We start from the raw sequence: 24,357 nt of genomic DNA on the forward strand, positions 1-24,357 counted from the left end.
CTGTGTTATCCCCTTACAATCTAAAAGCCATGACACAAAAGGAAAAGGGATGGAGAAGGAAGAGGAGTGGGAGGCAAATTCAGGCTGCAATACTAAGCCCTGGAGAGGAGCAACAGGTCTTGATGAAGCAGCAGAGCGAGCGTCACATCATAGGAACGTAAGAACATCAGGAGAGCCCTGCAGCAGCAGCAGGATCAGGCCAACGGGGGCCCATCTAGTCCAGCATAGCCTGTTCTGACAGTGGCCAGCCAGATGCCCCAAAGGGAAGCCTGCAAACAGGACATGGGTGCAACAACACTGTTCTCTCCTGTGGTTTCCAGCAACTAGTACTCAGAGGCATGCTGCTTCCAACTGTGGAGGCAGAGCATAGCCATCCTGGCTAGTAGCCATTGGTAGCCCTTTTCTCCATGAATGTATCTAATGCTCTTTTGAAGCCGTCCAAGTTGGTGGCCATCCCTGCCTCTTGCGGGAGGGAGTTCCACAGCTTAACTCTGCGCCTTGTGCAGAAGTCCTTCCTTTTGTCTGTCTTTACTCTTCCAATGTTCAGCTTGAACGGGGGCCATGAAGTCTAGTGCTAAGTGTTAGGAGGGAGTGTGTGTGTTCAAGGACACAACCAGGCATATGCACTCAAGGAGGGTGCAGATCAGGGCTGGTGCCAGAGGGGGGCCAGGTCAGGCCCTGGACAAGGGCCTCTGCAGCCCAGAGGGGCCCTCCAAAAGGCCTCTCCATAGGGTTGGAGAGCCACGCTCCTGTTGCACCATCCATGTCAGTGTCAGCTCCTCAATCTGCCATGGCTCATGCAGCAGGAGTTCCCAGGCACACACCCCAATACAGTCAGTGCAGGTTTCAATAAGCCCACCTGCGTGTCCCACCTACCTCTGCTGTCCCTGTGAATGACGTGCGTGCTGCATGCACTTGCCTGCCATCAACCAAGATGGTGCCGTGGGCTTTAAAAGGGGTTGTCGCCCCCACCACCAGCTTGGTTGATGGCAGGCAAGTGCATGCAGCACGCACGTCATTCACAGGGACAGAAGAGGAGGTGGGACACACGGGGGGCTTATTCACCCCGCACTGTCTGCATGGGGGGTTGGGCTACGGTGCTGTGGGCCCACGGCAGGCTGCTGCCCAAGGGTCACGTCATGCCTGGTGCCGGCCCTGAGGCAGATTAGGACTGCTGGAGGGGGGCGAGCATTTTGAGGCAGTGGTGGCCAGTGGCTCCATGTCAGTGGGGCAGTGGAAACCGCTCTACGTTTTAGTCTGAGCTTGCAAATACTGTCCAAGGTGCTGAAGCCACTGGATATAGAAGCCTTTGTTGTTGTTATATGCCTTCAAGTCAATTACAACTTATGGCGACCCTATGAATCCTACTTTGGATATATTCATGGGGTTTTCATGGTAAGAGGTATTCAGAGGTGGTTTACCATTGCCCTCCTCTAAGCCTACGGCACCCGGTATTCCCAGGCGGTCTCCCATCCAAGTACTAACCAGGCCAGACCCTGCTTAGCTTCTGAGACAGACGAGATCAGGCGTGTTCAGGGCAGTATCTAGAGGATCATATTCAGCCCCCACGCTTGAGATTCTCCGCCTCTTCTCTAGAACTCCAGCAACCCATTCCACCTCTGGAAGCCTACAGTCTCCTTTGGATCCACACAGGAAGGGTTGGAATGGGCCTGGGAATCTGGGTTCCAGCTGTGGAGTGGGTCTGGGTCCAGTTTTTCTTCTCATGCATGTCTTAACTTTTTTCCATGATGGAGATTAAACCCAATGAGGTTTTAATTTTTAAGGGTTTTAATAACCCCCTTGGGGGAAGAAAGCGTGGACACACGAGGAGGACGCAAGAAGAAACGGCAAAAACAGCCACGCAGGTTGATCAAAGACACCCCGTCACCCCACTATTTTGCTGATGGGAACTGTTTTACTGGAAAGAGTTCCAGCCGAGTCATCCAGGTTTGTTAATTCAACCTAATCTGTCCTCAGCAGACACTGGCCCCAAGATACTTTGGTGTGGGAGGTGGAAAGGTCAAATGGCATATTTCCTTCCATCCCATAATTAACAGGGGAGGCGAACAGATCCACAGGTCAGTCCTCCTGAGCAAGGCCATTTAAATGTTTTAATTGTTTCAATGGTTTTGCTTTTTACTATACTGTGATTAAGAAATGAGCTGATTTGTTTAATCAATTTTGTTTAAAGATAAGCTTGTTTTAACTTTTTTTTTCCACTTGAAACTTAGGGAACCTTCTGTTTATTATGTATATTATGATTTTTTCTTTGTATTTCTTGTACTTAATTTTATACGCAATGTTTATATTATGTTGATACTAAAGAGGATGTTTTGTTCAGTTAATTGTATTTTATTGATTGTTTATATAGTTGCTGTTTTAACGTGTTTTGACTTGTACACCGCTGAGAGTTTTGTTTAAATATAAGTGGTATATAAATGGTATTAAATGGTATATAAGCAGTATATAAATATAAGCGGTAAATAAATAAATAAATGAAGAGGGTGTGTGCAAGAGCTCAATGTCGCATGTTCAAATGAACTCCCCCCCCCCCCCCGTTCTGTGGATTTATTAGTTTTCTGCCCTGTAACCTTCAGGGCACAGTCCCCACTGCGTGGTTTACAACGAAATAGGAAAAGAAGCACCTGCCATCACATCACAAAACTGGAAAGTAATAGTAGATAAAACGTAACATAAGAAAGGGAGCAGATTTTAAAATATTGAGGAGCCACAACTCATCACTGTCTGTCTCCCGCTGCACCACCCATAATATCTCTCAAACCAGAAGATGTGGTTGACCCTGTGTGCAACAGCAGGGAAAAAGGCAAAGGGATTGTTAATAAAATCTGCCAGTATCATAATGCTGTTATTATACCATAAATCTATGGTGTGGCTGCACTTGGAACACTGTGTGCAGTTCTGGTTGCCTCACCTCAAAAAGGATATTGTAGAGTCGGAAAAGGTTCAGAAAAGGGCAACCAAGATGATCCACTGGATGGAGCGACTCCCCTATAAGGAACGGTTGCAGCATTTGGGGCTTTTCAGTTTAGAGAAAAGGTGAGGGAGAGGCGACATGATAGGCGTGAATAAAAAGATGCATGGCATGGAGAAAGGGTATAGAGAAAAATCTTTCTCCTTCTCTCATAACTCTAAAACTCAGGGACATCTAATGAAGCTGAATGCTGGAAGACAAAAGGGCAGACTTAAACTATGGAATTCGCTCCCAGAATTAGTGATAGCTACCAGTGGGGACAGTTTCAAAAGGGGGTTAGACAAATTCATGGAGCATCAGTGGTACTAGCCATGATGGCCATGTACTACTGCCCCCGGTACCTGAGGTGGCAGGCCTCTGAAAACCAGGTGTGAGGCTAGAGGGTGGTTAATTAAAGCCCACAAGCCCCATCCTCCCACCTCCTCCCTTTTAGCCCCAAACTATGGTCCCCTTCCATCCCCAGTAGCCTTGTAAAAAAAGTAGCTAAAGGGGCATGGCTCAGCATCAGAGCATCTGCCTTGCATGTAGAAGGTTCCAGGTTCAATCCCCAGCATCTCCAGGTAGGGCTGAGAAAGACCTGTCTGAAGCCCTAGAGAGCTGCTGCCAGTCAGTGTAGACAATACTGTGCTAGATGGTCTGATTCAAGATAAAGTCGCTTCCTTAGTCCTCCAACCCAGGGTTGCAAAAATGGTGTTGTATTAGAACCGATGCATGCATTGAATAAAAAACACTTTATTTACTTAAATGTATAGCCCACCTCAGGCCAAAGAGAAGGCAAAGCTAAGAATATATAAAATATACAAGCAACAGTCAGGCCCAGCCAGCATGGCCAATAGGGAAGGATGATGAGTGTCACAGTCCAACAACATCTGGAGGGTGCCACATTGGCTATCCCTGCTACAGAAACAGCTGCTGCGATGTATCTTCCAGACAAGCTAGGATGAAACTTTGCATGTTTATGCTTTGTCTGTTGGTAGGAATATGGGGAACTCAGAAATCTATGTCTGGGGGGAAAATTACTCTTTTCATTCTAAGATGGAGGAAACGGATTCCCTCCATTGCATACTCAGGTAAGTGGGTGTTCTGACTTCACATGGCGGATGGCTGGTGAATCCAAAACAGCAAGGTGCTTGATCTTCCCCCCCAAAGTGGGGAACTTCACTCTCCAAAACTGTCACTGTCCTTCCAACAGAAAAGAGAAATGCCTACAGCTTTTTGCGACAAAGGTGGGAAGCGAGATTGCTGGTCATTTGTAACGGAGACCTTTTGAGTTGGCTGTCTCGGCAAGGCGCAGTTCAGGGCTCGGTGGGCCATAACTGCTGTCCGTGGTTTGGCTCAGGCCCGAGGATATGATCACAGCTCCTTCCTGCTTTGCACCAACCTTTGCAAGGTGGCGTGGCCCAACTCCATGCAGTGCAGTTGTTCCGACTCAGTGGCGTCGTGAGCCCCCAGGCAGTTGTAAAATTCCTTGGCCGGGTGGTTCCATTCCATGGTGACAAACTTCATCTCGACGCAGCCAGCAGCAAGAGCAATCTAAGTTGGAGGAGAACAGAGAACAGAAGTAAAATTAAGGTGAGAATCTCTGTCTTTCCCCCCTCCTGGCGCCTTCCCGATGTTTGGACTATAACTCCCATCAGCAACTTGTACTCCAAAACATCTGGAGGCCCTCCAGCTGGGGAAGGCTAGGCTAGATGTTCCCAAAACAAAAGCTGAATACACACCACACCTTTAAAGCACATTTAAAGCTTCCCTGAAGAATCCTGGGAACTGTAGTTTGTGAAGGGTGCTTGGAACTATAGCTCCATGAGGGGTATACTACAGTTCCCAGGATACTTTGGGGGAACCTATGTACTTCAGATGTGCTTTAAGTGTATGGTGTGTACACAGCCTAAATACCAAAGGTTTGGAGACATCATTTCTAAATAAATCATAGGGGTTGCCTCCTTTCTTCCAGCCTGGACCCCTAACTGCTGCAGGGCAGGCAGACATTCTCAAGGTGCAGCTTTCCTCTGCATGGAGATGTGGTAATGAATTTTTTTTCCCCAGTTTAACTTTTGCCTGTCATGTGGGAAGAGAGGGTGGCTGCCAAGATACAATGAGGATGGCAGCGCTATCGAAACACGTCCATTCTGATGTAGGCATTGTATTCTGGGTTGGGGAAAAAAAACACAAATTGAATGCTTTGTGGGGGAACAGAGGTTGGTTGCAAACTAAGCATCACCTGGCAAGAGTTTCTGGCATCCCAGCAGCCAAACACTAGACAATCAGGAGGAGTCATATTCCAAACTCACCTCTGCTACTTTGCTCAGTAATTGCTTCCCAATTCCTTTGCCTGGCAGAGAAGATGGACAGAATGAGAAGTGGAGTCAGTATGAGCTTCCAAAAGACAAAACAAAACACCAGCCTTCCCCAACCTGGTGCCCTCCAGCTGTTTGGGACTACAATTCCCATCAGCCCGTGTGCTGGATGGAGCTGATGGGAGTTGTAGAGACACTGCTTGGGGAAGGCTCTTTTAAAAAGTCCCTCAAGAAACCGTGGCATTTAGTACTAAGCAAACATGTTAATGCCAGAAAGCAGGATTGTGCCTGGCAGAATCTTTCCTCTGGTTTATGTGCCATAAAACATTAGGAAAACAGCAGGAAAAAAAGAATGGTAAGTTGGTCTGTTTCTGCAAACATTCATCATATTTCTTACTAGGGTGTAAATGAGAGAAGGGCCAATATGATGGAGTCTACAGTTATTTAAACCATGGAATGAAAGCAAATCAAGACCTTTCAACACTTGAAGTTACTCTTGTTTTACAAAAGGAGTAAAGAGGAATGGAGTAATCTTCACTGGCTCTTAGCAAGGCTATTCTTCTTTTGCATTAAGTTGTAAGGAAAATAATCCTAATAACACATGCCTCCCATTCCCCCCCCCACTTCTCTAAAAAGTAGAAAAATAGAGGCGGGGGGGAGGTGGGGAGGTTCTGGCTCCAGCAGTATTACTCCAGCTTCACTTTCAGGTGTAATGCCTTTTCAAAGCAGGAGTAGCTTCAATTCTGGAAGTACTCTTTGGGTTGTATTCAGAGTAGAAGTACTGAAATAAACGAACCTAAATTAGTAATGTCTATTAACCTCAGTGGGTCTATTCCAAGTAGCATACAACCTGTTCTCCTTAAATTCTACTGATGACTTCATTGCTAGCTATTATGCAACTTTAGATATGCTTTTCATTGTTAAGCTTTTATGAGTTACTTTGTTCTCCTCATGCTGTAGACACTTTCCCTCAGGTCCATAGTCTGGTGACCAAGGATTGCTACTGATATCTTTCTGCACATTCTCTTCCTCATACATGCCCTAGTTCTTATGCACCATTGCGTAGTTTATTGGAGGAACAACTTACTGACACTTGCAATCCTATACTCAGCAGTAAACATGCTGAGTTCAATGGGACAGGACTGACTTAATGTTAGTCATGAACATAGCTCCCCGTAAAAAGTGGTTTTACACTAAAGTGTAATCTAGAGATACTTGCATATTCCTTATTCCCAACACATCTGCCCGTGTCAATCGGGCGAGGTTGAATCAATCACTCACGTCCTGTTACATAGTACATATTATAAGGACATTCGCTCCTTTTATATTGCTCCAATTTAAAAAAATTTACAAGGTAGATCTGACACATTTTATACCTCCTTTCTTCTCTCAGATTTGAGAAATGAAATAACCTTTAAAGTGGCAAAATTTTGTGTCTCAGCATGAACTATAAGGAAACAGGTTAATGCATCGTAACTTTAGTATACTCGATTTTATTTTATTTATTTTTTAAAGTTTGTTTATATATAAGCTATATAATTCAATCTGTTTGTTTATATGTAATTCTTCTGCCTTTCTGCATTTAAATAGTTGTATTTGTATGACTGGTCATTGACTGTAAACAATAAAGTAAAGGTGTAACCTAGGAGTAACAAAGCTACTAATTCTGCATAACCAAAGTTACTCGCACCTGCTCATTTACTTGAACGTAAGAAGCAGGACTCATTCTGTGGGGAAACCCAGCAGAATCCATTCAGAGGGCTTTAAGCATTTTGTAAATCAGGAGTCACTTTGCTTAACTCTGTGTGGGTGACTTGTGCACAGTGCTGGCTCCCCAAACTTGCTAGCTGCAGGAGAAGATGGTCCACCACTCACTCAGCTGATCAAACTTAACGTACATCAAGATCCAACGTCTTCTTTACCAGCAGGTGTAAAGCAGGCATAACAGATACCTGTCTTACTTACATGCAGATCTGAACTGTGAACAGCTCCAATGGGAGGCTAGTGAAATCATTTCTCTTTTCCCAGGCATTTGGTTCTTAACTTTGGAAGGCTTTGGAGGGCTTCTGTCGTGTAGCCTTCCTAAGAAGCACTGCTCCACGGCCTTATGTACTCTTTGTTGGTTTATTGCATTTGCATACCGCCCCATAGCCAAAGCTCTCTGGGCGGTTTACAACAATTAAAAACAAATATACAGATTTTAAAAACACATTTTTTTAAAAAGCAATTTAAAAACACATGCTTGGGAGAAGAGGAAAATCTTGACCTGGCGCTGAAAAGATAACAGTGTTGGCGCCAGGCGCACCTCGTCAAGCAAATCATTCCATAATTTGGGGGCCACCTTTTAATATTTATTAACTGTAAGTTGCTTTGAGTGCACATACTTGTGTAGAAAAGCGACTAACCAATTTAATAAATAAATAAATAAAATCAATGTCTTTCTTTCCTAACCTTAGACTAACTCAGGAGTAACTCACCCTGGGTTCTGTTTTCTAAAACTCTTGAACAATAGAGGCCAAACTTATCTTTCTTGGCTCACGATAGGAGGGAAGAGTTCTATATAATTCCCTGCCTGCTTCCGATTTCTTCTTCTCTCTGCCTGACTCAGGCTCAGACAGTACCATATTCATTTATAAGAAGTCTGTGTACAACAGTCTTTCCCCAACCTGGTGCCCTCCAGATGTTTTGGACTACTCTCATCAGCCCCCAGCCAGCACCAGAATGGGGGAACTTGGTGCCTACCAGGAGGGCACAAGGGTGGGGGAAGGCTGGTTTACAGTAGGTTTGCAACCCTAAAACTCCCTACTTGCTTCTAAGTTCATAGAATCGTAGAACAGGAGAGTTGGGAGGGCCTTATAAAGCCATCTAGTCCAAGCCCCTGCTCAATGCAGGAATCCAACTTAAAGCATCCCAGACAGGTGGCTGTCCAGCTGCCTCTTGAAGGCCTCCAGTGGTGAGAGAGCCCACCACCTCTCTAGGTCATTGGTTCCATTGTTGTACCACTTGACTAACAATTAGGAAGTTTTGCCTGATGTTCAATCGAAATCTGGCTTCCTTGTAAGTTGAGCCCATTATTATTCCTTGTCCTGCACTCTGGAATGATGGAGAAGAAATCCTGACCCTCCTCTGTGTGACAACCTTTCATGTACTTGAACAGTGCTATCCTATCTCTCCTCAGTCTTCTCTTCTCCAGGCTAAACACGCCCAGTTCTTTCAGTCTCTCCTCATAGGGCTTTGTTTCCAGTCCCCTGACCATCCCTGCCCTCTTCTGGACCTGTTCTACTTTGTCTGCATCCTTCTTAAAATACAGCATCCAGAACTGGACACAGTGCTCAAGATGAGGCCTAACCAGTGTCCCGTCCAGAGCCAAAAGAATGAGGCTGGAGTGTGTGTGCAAGTAAATCTCGTTTTATTAGAGTAATGGATACATCAAAGGCATTGCGCTTCATAGGAAACCCTACGCTAACTCACTAGATTCCCTAACTATACTCTAGACATGCTCTGCAGCGTGTGAAGGAAGTTGACTCAACGACCCCCCACTGGGAGCGGCAGGCTTATATAGGAAATGTTTTCGGACGTAATCTCTGACTCCTTCGTAATTCCTGTCTTTGCCCTGTCCGTTTCTCGCTGCGAGGGGAACGAGGAGACAGGGGACGCGCATCCAACGGCTCATCTGAAGACACCTGCTCCCGAGCAACGGGCTCGAGGTCAGGGGGCGGTGCCACACTGGAATCCTCCTGGGAACTGCTTGGTAAAGGAGGAGCTGGCACTGACTCTGAAGCTTCCCCCCACAAGTCCTCTGCATCAACTGGGGGCGGTGCGCTCGGCTCCTCGGAAAGGGCGTTACTCGTGGGAACTGGCTGGAGAGCAGGCTGCCCCCCTCCCGCATGATCCTGCTCAGACACAACAATCCCCAACTCAGCTTCTTCTGGCTGCGGAGGTGCCTGAAACTCATGCCTCCCCCCTTCCTGCTCCTTCTGAGTTGGCTGCAGCGCAACAACCAGTGCCGAACAGAGGGGAATGAATACTTCATGCAACTATACTTCTGTTAATGGTGGGTTTGGGGATTTCAATGATCACTCCTATTCTTCCCATCCCTAAAGCTGTGATTTTGCCTCTTCTTCAAGGGGTGTGTGTGTGTGTTGATTTCTTGACAGGATCATCCAGGTGTGACATCTCCCCTGACATTGTCCTACTTTGACCAAATGTTCCCAACTGGTGCCCTCACGTACCTCTGCATTCTGACACCACGTACAGATTTTCCAAGTATACCATCCTCCCGTGGTTGACGCTGTACCCAAAGAAGTATAGTGCGTAGCCGATGGGGCAAGCTGCGATGGGGCAAAGCAAAGGACAGCCTTTCATGCAATGGAATCAGGTGATAGTAAGAGAAAAATCCCCCTTGCTCTATTCCAGGGGTCCCCACGCGGTGGTCCGTGGACCTTCAGTGGACCTTCATTCATGTGGTCTGCCGCATGTCCAAATTAAATATTCATATTTATTTTAATTGTACTTTTATTGCTTCTTTTATTTCTTAAATCGTATTACAGTTTGAATTCTATGGAATGCAAATTGCAATACATTAAAACACAACATAAGAAATGAGAAAAGTAATAAACATACAGTTCAAAATCATACAACAGTTAGCACAGTCCAGTGCAATTGCTACTCCCTCAGCAATTTTCAAGTGGCCCATGGGGGTGGGGGAAGTTTGGGAATCACTTCTCTGTGCCTTTGACTTACTAGTACGTTACACCTAGTACTTTACACCTAGGAGTAATTTACACCAAATTTACATCTAAGCCCTAGTGTCTGAGTATACCTTCCCCCCTCCTCCTCCACATTCCTTTTTCCATTTAGATGGTAAGCTTGAGGGTAGGGGCTGCCTTATCACTGGCATTTGTAAGTCACCTTAGGATTTTTTTTGTTTTGGGGAGGCTGCAGAGCAGGATGAAAAAAAATGCTTTAAATATATAAATAATGCATAATAACTTAAACTATGGTGAAAGCTAAACCAGAACTGGTTAAAAGTGCGCCTTTGGAGCAGATTACAATTGGCTGCAAAAGCACTCTTGTCTTTGCTAGCAGCTCTCCTCGGTTGCATTATGTTCTACCTATCTGAGGCCACAGCCACGCCATACTGTTAAAGCACATAACTTCCCCCAAAGAATCCTGGGAACTGTAGTTTGTTAAGGATGCTGGGAATTGTAGCTCTGTGTATATGTGTGTATGTATGGTAAACTACAGTTCCCAGGATTCTTGAGGGGGAAGCTATGTGCTTTAAATGTCTGCTGTGGATTTGACCTGATTCTTCTTGGACAATGGAAGAAACTCACCATAGTTCCCTTCTCTTTGAAATGAATCATTAAATACATGGTGTTTCCTGTAGATACGGCAGCTGAATATCTGAATGAGGAACTTGGAGCAAACCTCAAGTAATTCTAATTACTCTTTCTGTAAAGTTTCTGACTCTGTGTGTGTGTGGCTCATACCTTGCTTGCGTCCATTTTCCACGGGCAGTTCAGCCACAATACATTTGTAGAAGGGGTCCTTGCCGAAACCATCTGCTTTTAAAACTGGGTGGGTGGGGAAAAATCACAAGCAAGAAAAGGGTGTTATGTTGATTGCACTCTTGACCTAGCAAAAGGATTGTCACCATTCTGTTTTTTTTATTTAGGGTCCTTGCTGTGGGGTGTATATGCATGTGTGCATGCGTTATAGGTGCAATTACATAAGGAGGATATCTGGAACATGCACACACACATACCCTTGAGAGAAAACTTGGGGTGAGATTCTAAAAACTGGGGCACAGAAAACTGGGATGTGCTCTGGGATGGCAGCAGGCAAGCTGGGAGCTTGCAACGGTGCCAGCACTCACAATTCAGACGCTCTGGAGAAGCGCAGCCCATTTTTGGGGCCATGGTGGCTGGTGGGGTAGAAGGCAGGGAGCCCTAACAGGAGCCAGACAGCCAATGACAGGCAGCGCCAACGAATGCTGGTTTTCTCTCTTACTCCTTCCTGCTGAGTTCTGTGAGGGGCAACACTGCAGTGAAGGAGGAACCTGACAGGCAGCGCTGTCTCCTGGCCTGGTTGTGAGAAAGCAGGTGGGGGCTGGCTGTGGGCAGGCCTAGGATAGTAGGGCAGTGCCCCCTTCGCCTGAATGGGCCGGCCTCCTCCACAGGTAAAAATGATCATGGGAAACAGAAACAAGGGCGGAGGTTTGAGAGCAGCCTGAGTCGACAGGGTCACCTGCCTTTGGAGTCGATTAATGCGGAGGTGCCCGCTTTGCCAGGGGAGGGGTTGTGCCACCACCCTCCAACCAAAGAGAGGGTGACGCTCAAGGTGCCAAGCGGCAGAGAGTTGGGCATGAGAGGTTTCTATCGCAGCCCAACGCGTTTGGGGTGTTGGCACGACCCTTTGTCAAGGGCAATCTTTTGCAAATCTCAGGCTGGTTTCTCATCAGTGTGACAAACTAAATTCTCTTTGGTTGGAGCATGATTGGGTGCCTCCCTCCTTGCTTTTTTGCGGTTGTGCCACCACCCGCCAATGCATCAACACCCTCACCTTGAGAATTTATCGTCACGTCATCCAGTAAGTGATGGAAGGCAGCAATTTCCTGGGGAAAAGGAAGAAGGGAAATCAAGCGTCAAGCAACATCAGAAGTTATCTTACACTGAGTCAGGCTGTGCCCAGGATTGTCTGTGCCAGCCGTCCCCAAGCTGGTGCCCTCCAGATTTTTTGGACTACAACTCCCATCAGCCCCCCGCCAGCTGTGCTGCGTGGGGGCTGATGGGAGTTGTAGTCCAAAACATATTTTGGACATAATTCTGCCCCCTCCCTCTGGTGTATTTCCATGCTTGTGTGGCAAGCCAAAAATTCACCGGGGTCAGTTTTCATAAGATGGGAGATACAGTTGGGGGGGGGAAGGTTTTATTTATCATGCTAAACACAGAAGCCTCCTGAGCACATGCAGAGTGCAATTGCCTTCACCAGGAAAGAGACAGATGAACGGCATAAGTCTGAGGAAGGATCAAGCCACCAGACCTCATGAGCCTTGGCTTAATTTCCTGGTCTCCATCGGGGGCATCTCACCTGTATCAAGCTCATGAGGTGCTCACAGTCGTCACTTGTGGCTTCTCGGATGAGGCACTCCATCCCTCCCCGACTACGGGCGTCTCCAAAGGTTCACCTGAGCTGTTAGGCAGGTAGTTTTTATACTCCCAGCCCCTCCGCAATGCCACGGCCCTCAAATCTCCCGTACTACGTTAGATAATTTCTTCCCTGGATCTCCAGGTGAGGAACGGGAAGCCACACTGCAGTCACGTGATGGAAGGTGTGAGTGGTTTGCACCCATCACCCTGCCTCTGAAACAGGGCAGGGGTGTGTTATAAACAGCTGTGACAGAAGGAGAGAGCAAAGGGCACTTTCCCTCTTCCAAGCCCTGCAAAGTATCCGATAACTCCAACCCTGCCACTTGATGGGAGGAGAGGTGGTGGCTGGGTTTTAGGCTGGCCTCCCTCTCTCCTTCTTGACTTTGACCCTGTTCCTTCTTGCCACTGTCCTTGTTAGAGCTTTTGGTAGATATATTATCACAGCCGAGTGCAGAAACGACTTGTCTGTTCAGACGGGTAGTTGAAAGAATAAAGAAACTTCAGGTTTATTTCTGCAAAGAGGTAAAGTCATATGTGCTGAATCAGCTGTGGGGCTTCCACTCAGGGAGCCACTACTAACTAAAGGAGAACAAAGACAGGAAGGGAAGGGAGGAAGGGGAGGAGCAAAGCCTGCAAAAACAACAAACACTTTAGAGGAGGAATCAGCAGAGGGACAAACAGATTGTCTTTCTGTCTATTGCGCCACACTGGTTTAGGTCACTTGTAATATGCACTAGTGCTTTGCTCTCAACAGTCTTCTCCATCCAATTTGCTTTAAAATGATAATAAAAATAATTGGCCTTAACCTGAGCATATCACATTAGAGCAAAGCATTGTGCACAAAATTAGATGGCACACTGCAACATATTTCAGCTTGTGTGTGTGTGTGTGTGTTTAATTATCATGTAAAATGTTTTGCATCAGATACTTGGCAAGATCAGCACTTGGACCTGTCCAAGACAATAGTGGCTGCAAAATGCACGTAATAAACTCTGCTACCTGCCAGCGGCCAATAGTGCAGCAGTAACGCCTTGATAAGGAGTCTGCCTTGCAGGAGAAGTGAAGCTCAAAACTAACAAGGGTAATAAGGCTTAAATCTACTGCTTGTTGTTCTGCTTCACTGGAAATAGGTTCTGGGGCTGAGTCCCTGGGGAATGATCCTTGACTGAAAGTGCACCATGGCCACAGGATGTAATCCTGACTGAAGAGATACCATTATCTACATAGTGAACGATTCCTTCTGTTTCTTTTTAGTATTGCTCTCACACAAGAAAAATGGGTTGATTTTCCACCCAGCTCCTCCCGCCCATGAGAACTAGAAACTTACTAGGTCATTATTCCATGCCACAAGGTTCTTTGTTGGGGTTTTACTTTTATTTTTTGCCATATAAGACTAACATTCTGGAAATTATTCCATGAGAGTGGTCAAATTCTATGCAATTCCTCATATTGCAAGAAAGAAAATATCCAGGAGACAGTGGCACTTAACTCAGGGGTGGGGAACCTCAGGTCTGGGGGCCAAATGCGGCCCTTCCATGCCCCTCTGATTGCCCTCCCCAGCCTTCCTTCAAACAGCCCTTGAGTGTTTTTGCTTGGCTGCAAATGTGCCCTTGAACTCTGATCGTGCTTGGATGGAGGAGAGGGAGGGGTGTGCATGTACTGTTCAAAGGTAACATTTACATTTGTTGCTCCACCCACTTTTGCCTCTGGGCCCGCCCACCAGTGGCATGTGGCCCCTGGGAGGTTGCCCAGAAGGGAATGCGGCCCTTGGGCTGACACAGATTCCCCACCCCTGGAAGCTCAGCCTGCAGAACCTGAAGTTTTTTTCATTGTTGGAAGTCAGTCTTGGAAATGTATACTACTGAAAACAAGAGAGCCTCTGAGGATATGCAGAATACGTTTGCATTCACACGGCGTGACTGCTGCCTGCCCATCATTCTCGACACTCTGGCCTTGGCGAGAGACTAATGTGTTCTGGGCCAGATGGACTGATCTTACCTTCTGCTGTTGTGATGCCATGGTTTGAATATTGTTTGGAAGGAGGGCCGACCAACATGATACCCACGGGTATGAATGTTCCCACATAGGTCTTCTCTGGTGTCTCTCCTTGCCCTGTGCTGAAATTAGGCTTGAAAGGAGTATCCCACTGTGTGCTTGGTTGAAGCCTGTGTGTTGCTCACAGTGATTTAGCTGGTTTGCAAATGTGCCAATGGGCCCCCCAAACTTAAAGTAATGGTTTACACCAGCCATTGCCAACCTGTGCCTTCCAGATTATGTGGACTACAACTCCCATCAGCCCCAGCCAACCTGGGCTAATGGGAGCACAGCCATGCTGTCTGGGGCTGAGTTGTGGTCCAAAACATCTGGTGCACATTAGGTTGGCAAAGGCTGGCTTAAGGTTTTAAACTGTATGTTTGTTTTTTAAGCTGAATGCAAGCATGGAATGCCCTTCCCTCTCCCCTGTGTGAAGTAGCAACATTCAGTTGCTTCAGATGTCTTGTGCAGACTGATCTTTTTGCACAGGCTTTCTCTAACCCATAAGACTGGATCCCGTTTTCGTGATTGAGCCCTCTGGTTTCCTGTTTTACTCGCCTTTTATTTTATTTTTTGTGTTTTTACATTGATGTTTAGTCTACATTTTTCTTCTTGCTTTAATGATATATTTAGACTGCATGCTGCTTAAGGTATTTTTGAAATACTAAGAGGCTAGCTGAAATACTAAACGCCCAGCATGACAACAGAGTGGGCTCTGAGGTCAGACGGGAACACGTTTCTGTAAGCATTGATTCTGTTAAGTCTTTCCCTGCCTTACCTGCAGATGCCGTCAGAGACTGAACCTGGGACCTTCTGCTAGGGTCCTCCACTACACTGAATCAGACCCCTGGAGTCCATGCAGCTCTGGCTTGCACTGACTGCCAGCAGCTTTCCAGATGGAGGACCATCCCAGCCCTAACTGGAGATGCTGGGAATTGAATCTATGGGAATTGGTCCCAGGCTATGGTCTGAAGGCACCTTGCTGAAGCTAAGCAGGTCTGGGTGTGGTCACTGCCTGGAAGGGAGACTGCCTGGGAACCTATGCCACCTTGGGTTCCGGGGTGAGAGAAAGGCGGGGGATAAATGTAACAAACAGACACACAACTAACCCTGGGATGTTCTGCAGACAAAGCAGTTGCTCAGCCAGTGAGCTACAGCCCTTCCCCATCTTACAGACCAGGGGTTCTTAACTTGTGGTCCATGAACCCCTAGAATCCATGGATGGGCTTCAGGAGCGTCCATGAACCAGGTGCCAATAAATTTAAATAAATCAGTTTCCAAAGAAATAAAACAAACTGTATTTATTTATGGGGGGTCCATAGCTTTCATCAGATTCTCAGAGAGGTCCGTGACCCAAAGAGACTAACACATTTACCATGACAGAAGCTCAAAATGCCTTCCTGCCCTAATAAATGTGCTTGTCTTTCAGGTGCCACTGGACTTTCGGTTGTTGGTCTTGAAGTTCATGGGATTTTGCTCTGGGTAAACTCGGTCAGGATCAGATTGTTCCTTATGAAATCTTATGTAATGCAAATTGCATGCATATGTGTCTGTTCCTGAAATGTTATCAGCAAAGAGATATTTAAAACAATGTCTCCTTGGCAGGGTGCCCCTGTCCAATATGAGTCAGAGAACCTAGTTGCTGAGTTAGGGGAAATTGTCACTCAGTGGCCAACTCCACCCCTTTATCAAGGAAACAATTCAGTTCAAAGCAGATCCTCTTCATCCCCCATCCTAACTCCACATCTTCTGGGCTGTGTTCCACTCCAGAGGTGGCTGCGTGTCATTCTTGTATAGAAATAGTTGCCCCCACACCCCGGAGTGGCTGCAATTGAGGGCATGTCTCTACTGAGAACAGTTGTGGCATCCTAACCAGGGAACTTCAGGGGCTGTCATGCTAAATCAATGGCTACTAGCCATGATGGCTATGTTTCCCCTCCACAGTATGTCTCTGAATACCAGTTGCTGGGAATTGCAAGTGGGCAGAACTGCTGTTGCTCGCAAGTCCTGCTTACTGGTTGGCCACTGTGAGAACAGGATATGCTGGATTAGATGGACTCCCTTCCGCCTGATCCAGTTTCTGAGCTTATGTTCTTAAAAAGATAATTCCCAGAATCCTCCAGAACTCCACTGCTCAAGGATTCTCTGGAGAATAGCCAACTAGCCACAGAATTTAGTACATGTCATTGTCCTTGGTTAGACATCTGTCAAACAGAGATAAGATGCAGCTGATCCTGGCATGGATGCAACGACTGATTTCAGCAAAAGGTCGGTTTTTTGGATTGTATTTTATCCTGGGGCAAGCATACTCTCCTTTGGGAATAAAGTCCCAGCTCACAGAGCCACAATGAGAAACAGATGAGACAATGCAGATGTTGTTTGTTGTTATGTGCCTTCAAGTCGATTACAACTTATGGCGACCCTATGAGTCTGTTTTTGGATATATTCATAGGGTTTTCATGATAAGAGGTATTCAGAGGTGGTGTAACATTGCCTTCCTCTAAGCCTACGGCAGCCGGTATTCCTGGGCAGTCTCCCATCCAAGCACTAACCAGGCCTGACCCTGCTTAGCTTCTGAGATCAGACGAGATCGGGCATGTTCAGGGTAGTATGGCCATAACGCAGATGTTGCTGAACTACAAATCCCATCCACCCCAGCAGCTGGTATGCCCAGTAGCTCAGGGACAAAGGGGTGCCGGAGTCCCAGCAACATCTGGGCAGGACAGCATAAACAGCAAAGTGGCTGGTAATCAACACCGCAGACGATCCCCTAAAAGCCTTGATGAATGGCAACTGCAAGCAGGCTATGGGTTCTTCCAAATGCCTTCCTCCCCACCCCTGCCCCCTTCACCACAGCAGATTCAGGGAATGGTGCCGGTCTTCATAACTCCGGCTTCTCAACAATTTACCGTGGCAAAAACAGGGTGGGCGGTAGGGGTTGCGGCCATCACCCAGCCGAGACCTTTGGGCTGTGGAGTGCAAGGTTTCTAGAGACACCGCTACCTCCCAGAAGCCAGAGGCAAGATTTCAGACAAACACGCTTTGGGATGGAGGCCAGAGGTTCAGGTCTGCCCTGAAGGGAAGGTTTAGATAAACAGAAAGGTTTGCACAAGAAGTGTGGGAGGTGGCAGGGAGGGAGGGAGAGGAAAGAAAAAATACTGGCTGCGGTTTATTTATTTACTATTGCATTTCTTTCCTGCCTTTCCTGCAATGCCCTTAAGGTGGTGTACATGGTCATCCTCCTCGTCAGTTTCTTCTCACAACAACCCTGTGAGGTTGGTTAGGCCAGAAGTGGGGAACCTCCAGCCTAGAGGCCATTCTTGGCCTGCCAGGGCCCCCAATTTGGCCTAGGGGGCGATTTCCCCAAAACCATGCCCCCTTGTCAATCGGTAGGAGAGCGGGATTTGATTCTGCTTGGTCTGTGTGCGCCAGTTGCTTGCGGGAAACAGATTAATGGGGGGGGTTTAAATCCTGCACAGACCCCTGCAGGGAGCAAGACAGAACACTCTGCTCGTCAGCTGGTGAGCAGAGAGTTCAATCCTGTTGGGTGCTGCTTCACTAGCACATTCCCCACAGGGGAATGTTGACAGGTGGGGAAGACTGATGTCATTATTGTTGAGAGTAAAGCACCAATACATGTTACAAGTGACCTGAACTGGGGGGGGGGGGGGCGATAGACAGAAAGGTAATCTATTCTTCCCTCTACTGCTTCCTCCTCTGAAGTGTCTGTTGCTTTTGCAGGCTTTGCTTCTCCCCTTCCTCCCTTCTCTTCCTGCCTTTCTTCTCAGTTAGTTAGTAATGGCTCCCTGAGTGGTACCTCATGGCTCCGATGCATGGTTCGTATCCACCAGGAGACAGTCAGTCAGTATTGTGGGCCCAATTTTGTGGCGCTCCCTTCCGGTTTGGGTCAGACAGGCCCCTCTCCCTGTTGAACTTCTGACACCTACTGAAGACTTTTTTATTTCAGCAGGCATTTTAATGGCATTCTGATTGTATAGTTTTAACTGAATTTTAGCTTCATTGTATTGCTGAGTTACTTGTATGCTGCTTAGAGACTATCATAATTAAGCAGTATATAAATTGTCTACATAAAATAAATAATAAAAGCTTATTTATGGACCCTCGTTATCTTACGGACCGCCTTCTTCCAGAATGTGACCCCACCTGCCTGCACAGACTGACGCTCTGCTTGGTTTTACCACCACCACCAGACACAGTGAGTAGATCAGGGCCTTTTTGTTGGTGGTGCCCTTCTTGGAAGTTCAAAGAGCACCCATTTCACAGATAGTCTGACATGATGTGGAAAGACTTGCTTTCTTCCATTAGGCCTTTGCGTTTCAGTTTGATCTGCTTTCTAAGTTTATTTATCTGAGTCTGATTGTATGGTTTGGGGTTGATTTTCTGCTGTGTTGTGCTATTTTTATTTGTATATCTATTTTATTGTTTTCATTATGAACTTATTTTGGGAGCTGCCATGAAGAATATTTGGCCATAAGATGTCATACAAATATATTAATGTTACATTACAATCACAGGGGAGGAAAAATTAGGAAAAAACAGTGGGAAACGTTCTATTATTATTATTTTTCTGGGGTGTGTGATGTGATGCGTGCCAGATGTTTTGGACTACAACTCACATCAGCCCCCAGCCAGCATGGCCAATGGTCAGGAATGATGGGATTTGTAGTCCAAAATCTATGGAGGGCACCAGATTGGCTATCCTTGTTTTATGTTATTTTCCAATAGCAAACTGAGTTCTCTGAGCACCAGTCCTTGTGTAGCCAAGGTGGCACCACTGGCACAGGAAATGGAAGGGCCAACATTTGCAGAAATACCCATAAAACCTTGCAGGGGGAGGATCCCCCCCCCAAAAAAAACAGCCCAATAAGGACCAAGCATGTTCAGGCAGCGCAGAACACTTGAGTTTTAGGGATAGAAGATAGAAAACCTGAGGAGAAGGAGAATGGAATGGAGTGTCTTTGAACAGGGCATGGCTGGCTGCCACCTTGAACAAGACCACTCCATGCAGCAATAGTTCCAGATCCCAGTTGCATGAAAAACAAGCAAATCAGAGCTACCTTTCTTTCTTAAGGTCTGGTATCGAGTGCCACCCTGTGGTCAGGAAAAAAAAGGACAGGGAACCAAACAATTCAAAAATCCACAGTAGGGCAATCATTTAGGACAGTGATTCCCAAACATCCCCCCGCCCTGGACTACTTGAAAATTGCTGATGGTCTTGACAGACCACTTAAGGATGTTTCCGCCTATTGTAGCAATTGCAATGGACTGTGTTCTAAAGGCTGATTTTTCATTGTATTTTATTGCTTCTTTTCTTATATTCAGGGGTGTAGTCATCCAGGGTCTTGAGGGGATCTTAGACCCCTTACTTTTTTGGGAGCCAGGTCCCAGCAGGATCCCTGTGTCTCCAGCATCCTATGAGCCATTTAGCATGAGTGTGTTAGCCACTGAAAGAGTGTTCTAACTTGCTTCCTTGTAATTTCCTGCTGTTTGGAGCCAAATCAGAGTTAAAGGAAGTGAATCAGCCACTGAGAAGACTCTTCTCAGTGGCTAACACACACCCATTTCATATTGATTCAGTAATTCAAGCAATATCTCTGACAGTGAGAATGGTGACAGTGACAGAACAGCAGCCTGGCCAGATGATTCCATAATCTTAGAAGGGGACGTGGCTGTGAGGGGTGTGGCTGTGACTGCTATGAAGGGACCCTGTGCTTCTGAATTTGCCACTACGCTACTGCTTATATTGCATTTTACAGTAATACAATTTGTCTTCTACAGGATTAAAACCGTGATACAATAAAACACAAGAAGAAGTAAGAGCAGGAATAAAACACAATTAAAAATCAATACGAATCTTTAATGCAGGCATGCCACGGACCACTTGAAGGGAGCTTGCAGGCCACTGGTGGTCCATGGAGCACAGTTTGGGAGCCCCTGACTTAGAACTAGGGATGGAAAGGTCTGACAGTTTTGGCTCTCTCAGTTTCTCATTCTTCTAATGTTAAAATCAGTCCCCGGCATTTCTGCAGCAATCTGCGGATTTAAAAAAAAATCCTCATGAAAATTCTCCACCATTTTAGTGCAAATTTCTCCAACAGAACACATTTTTGTAGGCAGTTCTGACAAACATACACATTTTTGCAAGCTTTTTCTCATCATGTCATGCCTTTTTGCATTTTATTTTCACTCATATATTCATTTTTATGCACACTTTCCCCTAATATATGCATTTTTGTAAATATTGTTTAGTTGGCAGACTGCATCTCAAAATTCTAACAAATGCGAATTTCGAAGGATGGCTGTGTTTTGGCTCTCATATTGTTTTGGAAAGCGCAAATTTGATAAATTCTGTTTGAAAATGCAAACTGAATGGAAATTCTAACCCATCCCTATTTAGAACCAACTAAAATATCACAAAGCCACAAGACTTTCAAGTCCTCCAGAACTCTTCACCAGGCTGGATGTTAAGCAAAACAGGGAGGAGAGTTGGCTTGATGTTGAAACGACTTAAAATACTGTGCAGTCAGCTGGGCAGAGAAAATGAGTTATGGCACGGCTTCTTAAACTGTTACTTTAATACATAAGTCGCCTGAATCTAGGGGCCAGGATCAGGCATGTCAACAACCAATTTGGATTCCTGCAACGAGCAGGGGGTTGGACTCAATGGCCTTATAGGCCCTTTCCGACTCTATGATTCTGTGATTCATTTGGAACAACTTTACGTGGCCTGAGGCTACAATCCTATACTCAGGAAGTCTTATTGAACTCAGTGGGGTTTACTCCACAGCAGACATATATATTACCGAGCCATGGAAGGATCAGGGGGGTGGCATGCATTCCTGAGAAGCAAAAGCTAAAAGGTGTGCTGAGGTTTTTAGTTTACGAAAAGGACAACTAAGGAGCAGGAGGTATGGTTGAGGTTTATAATAGCAAAAATAGGGACAATCAGTTGCCCTAGGGGAGAATCTTTATTGCTCAGAGGCATACAGAAATGCAAAGTGCAAATGAAAACACAAGCCGGTTTATCATATTTCATTGAACAACATTGCCGCCCTGGGCTCCTCCTGGCAGAAAGGGTGGGATATAATAATAATAATAATAAAATTTTATTTCTAGGCCGCCTATCTGGCCGAATTAACGGCCACTCTAGGCGGCGTACATAGACTAAAATATAACATAGAGTAAAATATAACATATAATACAAAACAAAACCCCAGTAGTCTATAGACATCCTGAGCAGCAGGTTCACGCACACATACACACACACGGTCTCTGGCCCCTTCAGCAGTTGCTGCTTTTATAGCTGGAGAGAGACAGGGCCCCGCCCTTCCAGGCCAGGTGGAAATCAGCCAGAAATGCAGGGAGCAGGTCTTGCAGAAACTCACACAGGTAGATGGTCTCTGGCCCCTTCAGCAGTTGCTGCTTTTGCAGCTGGAGAGAGACAGGGCCCCGCCCTTCCAGGCCAGGTGGAAATCAGCCAGAAATGCAGGGAGCAGGTCTTGCAGAAACTCACACAGGTAGATGGTCTCTGGCCCCTTCAGCAGTTGCTGCTTTTGCAGCTGGAGAGAGACAGGGCCCCGCCCTTCCAGGCCAGGTGGAAATCAGCCAGAAATGCAGGGAGCAGGTCTTGCAGAAACTCACACAGGTAGATGGTCTCTGGCCCCTTCAGCAGTTGCTGCTTTTGCAGCTGGAGAGAGACAGGGCCCCGCCCTTCCAGGCCAGGTGGAAATCAGCCAGAAATGCAGGGAGCAGGTCTTGCAGAAACTCACACAGGTAGATGGTCTCTGGCCCCTTCAGCAGTTGCTGCTTTTGCAGCTGGAGAGAGACAGGGCCCCGCCCTTCCAGGCCAGGTGGAAATCAGCCAGAAATGCAGGGAGCAGGTCTTGCAGAAACTCACACAGGTAGATGGTCTCTGGCCCCTTCAGCAGTTGCTGCTTTTGCAGCTGGAGAGAGACAGGGCCCCGCCCTTCCAGGCCAGGTGGAAATCAGCCAGAAATGCAGGGAGCAGGTCTTGCAGAAACTCACACAGGTAGATAATAATAATAATAATAATAATAATAATATGCAGAAAGGAACAACAGCCACATAAGATTAGGAAGGTGAGGCTGTGTGTACACATGATGCATTTAAAGCACGTTTAAGGGACATCCCTCCTGCCAAAGAATCCTGGGAACTGTAGTTTACCTGTTACAGAGCTACAATTCTCTGCACCCTAACAACCTCCAGTGTCCAGGATTCCTGGCGGCAGGGGAGGGGGATGGGTTTTAAATGCATGATGTGGGCACAGCCTAACGGGCCATTGGTCCATCTATCCCAGGGAGGGGGAATCTGCACCTCCCCCCGAGGTTGCCAGACTCCAGTGCCCATAATCATCCCTGACCTTTGGCCACGCTGGTTGTGGTCGGTGGGCGTTGCAGCCAACAGCTTGTGAGGATCCAAGGCTGAAGCGCTCTGGTTTGTTCTACACCAGCTTTCCCAAAACTGGGGTCCTCCAGATATTTTGGACTACTCACTACAGGGAGTTGGTAGTCAAAAAAACACAAAACATCTGGAGGGCACCAGCTTGAGGAAGGTTGATCTATGCTGGGAGCAGCTCTCCAGGATCTCATACCAGAGAGCTTCCCAGCCCTACCTGGAGATGCCATTGAGAATTGAACCTGGGGCCTTCTGCATGCAAGGCAGATGCTCTACCCACTGAGCTATGCCCCCCCATACAGACACTGATCAATCTCTCCCCCTTCCCCTGTTCCTAGCCCCCAACCTGCTTAGCTTTAGCAGGTGCCTGAATCATATGCCAGGACTATTTGGAGACTAAAACCTCCATGCTCAAAAGCAGCCTACCTCTGAATACCAGATGCTGGACATGCCTGCTGGGGGAAGTCTGTTGCCCTCCTGCTCTGATTGGGAGCATCTCTCTGGCCCCTGCTGGGGCCAGGATGCTGGATCACATAACAAAGGGCCTCTGTTAGGCTCTTAAAGCGGAGGACAGGAGGAAAGTACCTGGAAGGAGGAGGATGAGTCATGCAGTCACTTAGCACAACCGTCAGCACCTACAACTCTCCCCCCCCCCAATCCCTGCATGCCTGTGCAGGCAAATCTGGTGGCCACCTGATGGCCCAGGGGTGAATTCCACAGACGGGTCCAAACACAACTTTACCTCCTGCAAATCGAGGCAGGCCGGAGCCTCTTCCCTCTCCTCACCCCGGGCTCTGCATATCTGCAGGGAGAGCATGGATAGGATGTAAACAGAATGGAGAAAGAGGAAAGGGAGTTCTGCGTACATGCCGGACTAATGTTAGCATTTTGGAAGAAGCAAAGACTACCAGTTGTGAAACAATGATCCTCCAACATCAACTTCGCTGAACGGGCCATGCTGTCCGAATGCCTGATCACCGTCTTCCAAAGCAGCTACTTTACTCCCAACTTAAGGATGGAAAACGGAGTATCGGTGGACAGCAAAAGAGGTTTAAAGATGTTCTTAAAGCAAATCTACAAAAATGCGACATGAACATCAAGAACTGGGAAGTCTTGGCCCATGAATGTCCCAAATGGAGGTCGGCTATTATCAAAGGTGCTGTGGACTTTGAAGAAGCACGAATACAGGGCGAAAGGGACAAACAAGCTAAGCGGAAGGCATGTCAAGCACATCCTCATCGCGACTGTCTTCCATCTGGAAACCAATGTCCTCACTGTGGGAGGCTGTGTGGATCCAGAATTGGCCTCCACAGTCACTTACGGACCCACCGTTAAAGACCTTATCTTGGAAGACAATCTTACTCGGCCATGAGTGATCGCCAATGAATGACATGCCATACACTGAATGCAAATCAAAAGCACAGTTTTCCCTCTAAAGAATCCTGGG

The 24,357-nt window shown here is 46.8% G+C and overlaps 1 protein-coding gene, 1 long non-coding RNA gene and 2 pseudogenes across 2 annotated transcripts; all 4 read right to left on the minus strand.

Moving 5' to 3' along the window:
- Window positions 1-1,436: 1,436 nt before the first annotated feature.
- Window positions 1,437-1,552, minus strand: LOC133368107 (5S ribosomal RNA; annotated as a pseudogene).
- A 2,176-nt stretch (window positions 1,553-3,728) lies between these two features.
- LOC133367064 (thialysine N-epsilon-acetyltransferase-like) lies at window positions 3,729-12,600 on the minus strand. The gene is made up of 6 exons (XM_061590763.1): window positions 12,382-12,600; window positions 11,854-11,905; window positions 10,782-10,865; window positions 9,522-9,620; window positions 5,284-5,324; window positions 3,729-4,525 (listed from the first exon to the last, which is right to left on the minus strand). Exons 1-6 carry the CDS (start codon window positions 12,442-12,444, stop codon window positions 4,346-4,348), a joined length of 519 nt encoding a protein of 172 aa, XP_061446747.1. The 5' UTR covers window positions 12,445-12,600; the 3' UTR covers window positions 3,729-4,345.
- A 4,377-nt stretch (window positions 12,601-16,977) lies between these two features.
- Window positions 16,978-17,096, minus strand: LOC133368177 (5S ribosomal RNA; annotated as a pseudogene).
- Window positions 17,097-20,331: 3,235 nt separating this feature from the next.
- LOC133367065 (uncharacterized) lies at window positions 20,332-23,461 on the minus strand. Its single transcript, XR_009758508.1, has 2 exons — window positions 23,337-23,461; window positions 20,332-20,528 (listed from the first exon to the last, which is right to left on the minus strand). It is a non-coding gene; the product is annotated as an uncharacterized LOC133367065 (long non-coding RNA).
- Between the last annotated feature and the right edge of the window lie 896 nt (window positions 23,462-24,357).

The sequence above is a fragment of the Rhineura floridana genome, chromosome 11 (assembly GCF_030035675.1).
Source record: "Rhineura floridana isolate rRhiFlo1 chromosome 11, rRhiFlo1.hap2, whole genome shotgun sequence".
Taxonomy (NCBI): domain Eukaryota; kingdom Metazoa; phylum Chordata; class Lepidosauria; order Squamata; family Rhineuridae; genus Rhineura; species Rhineura floridana.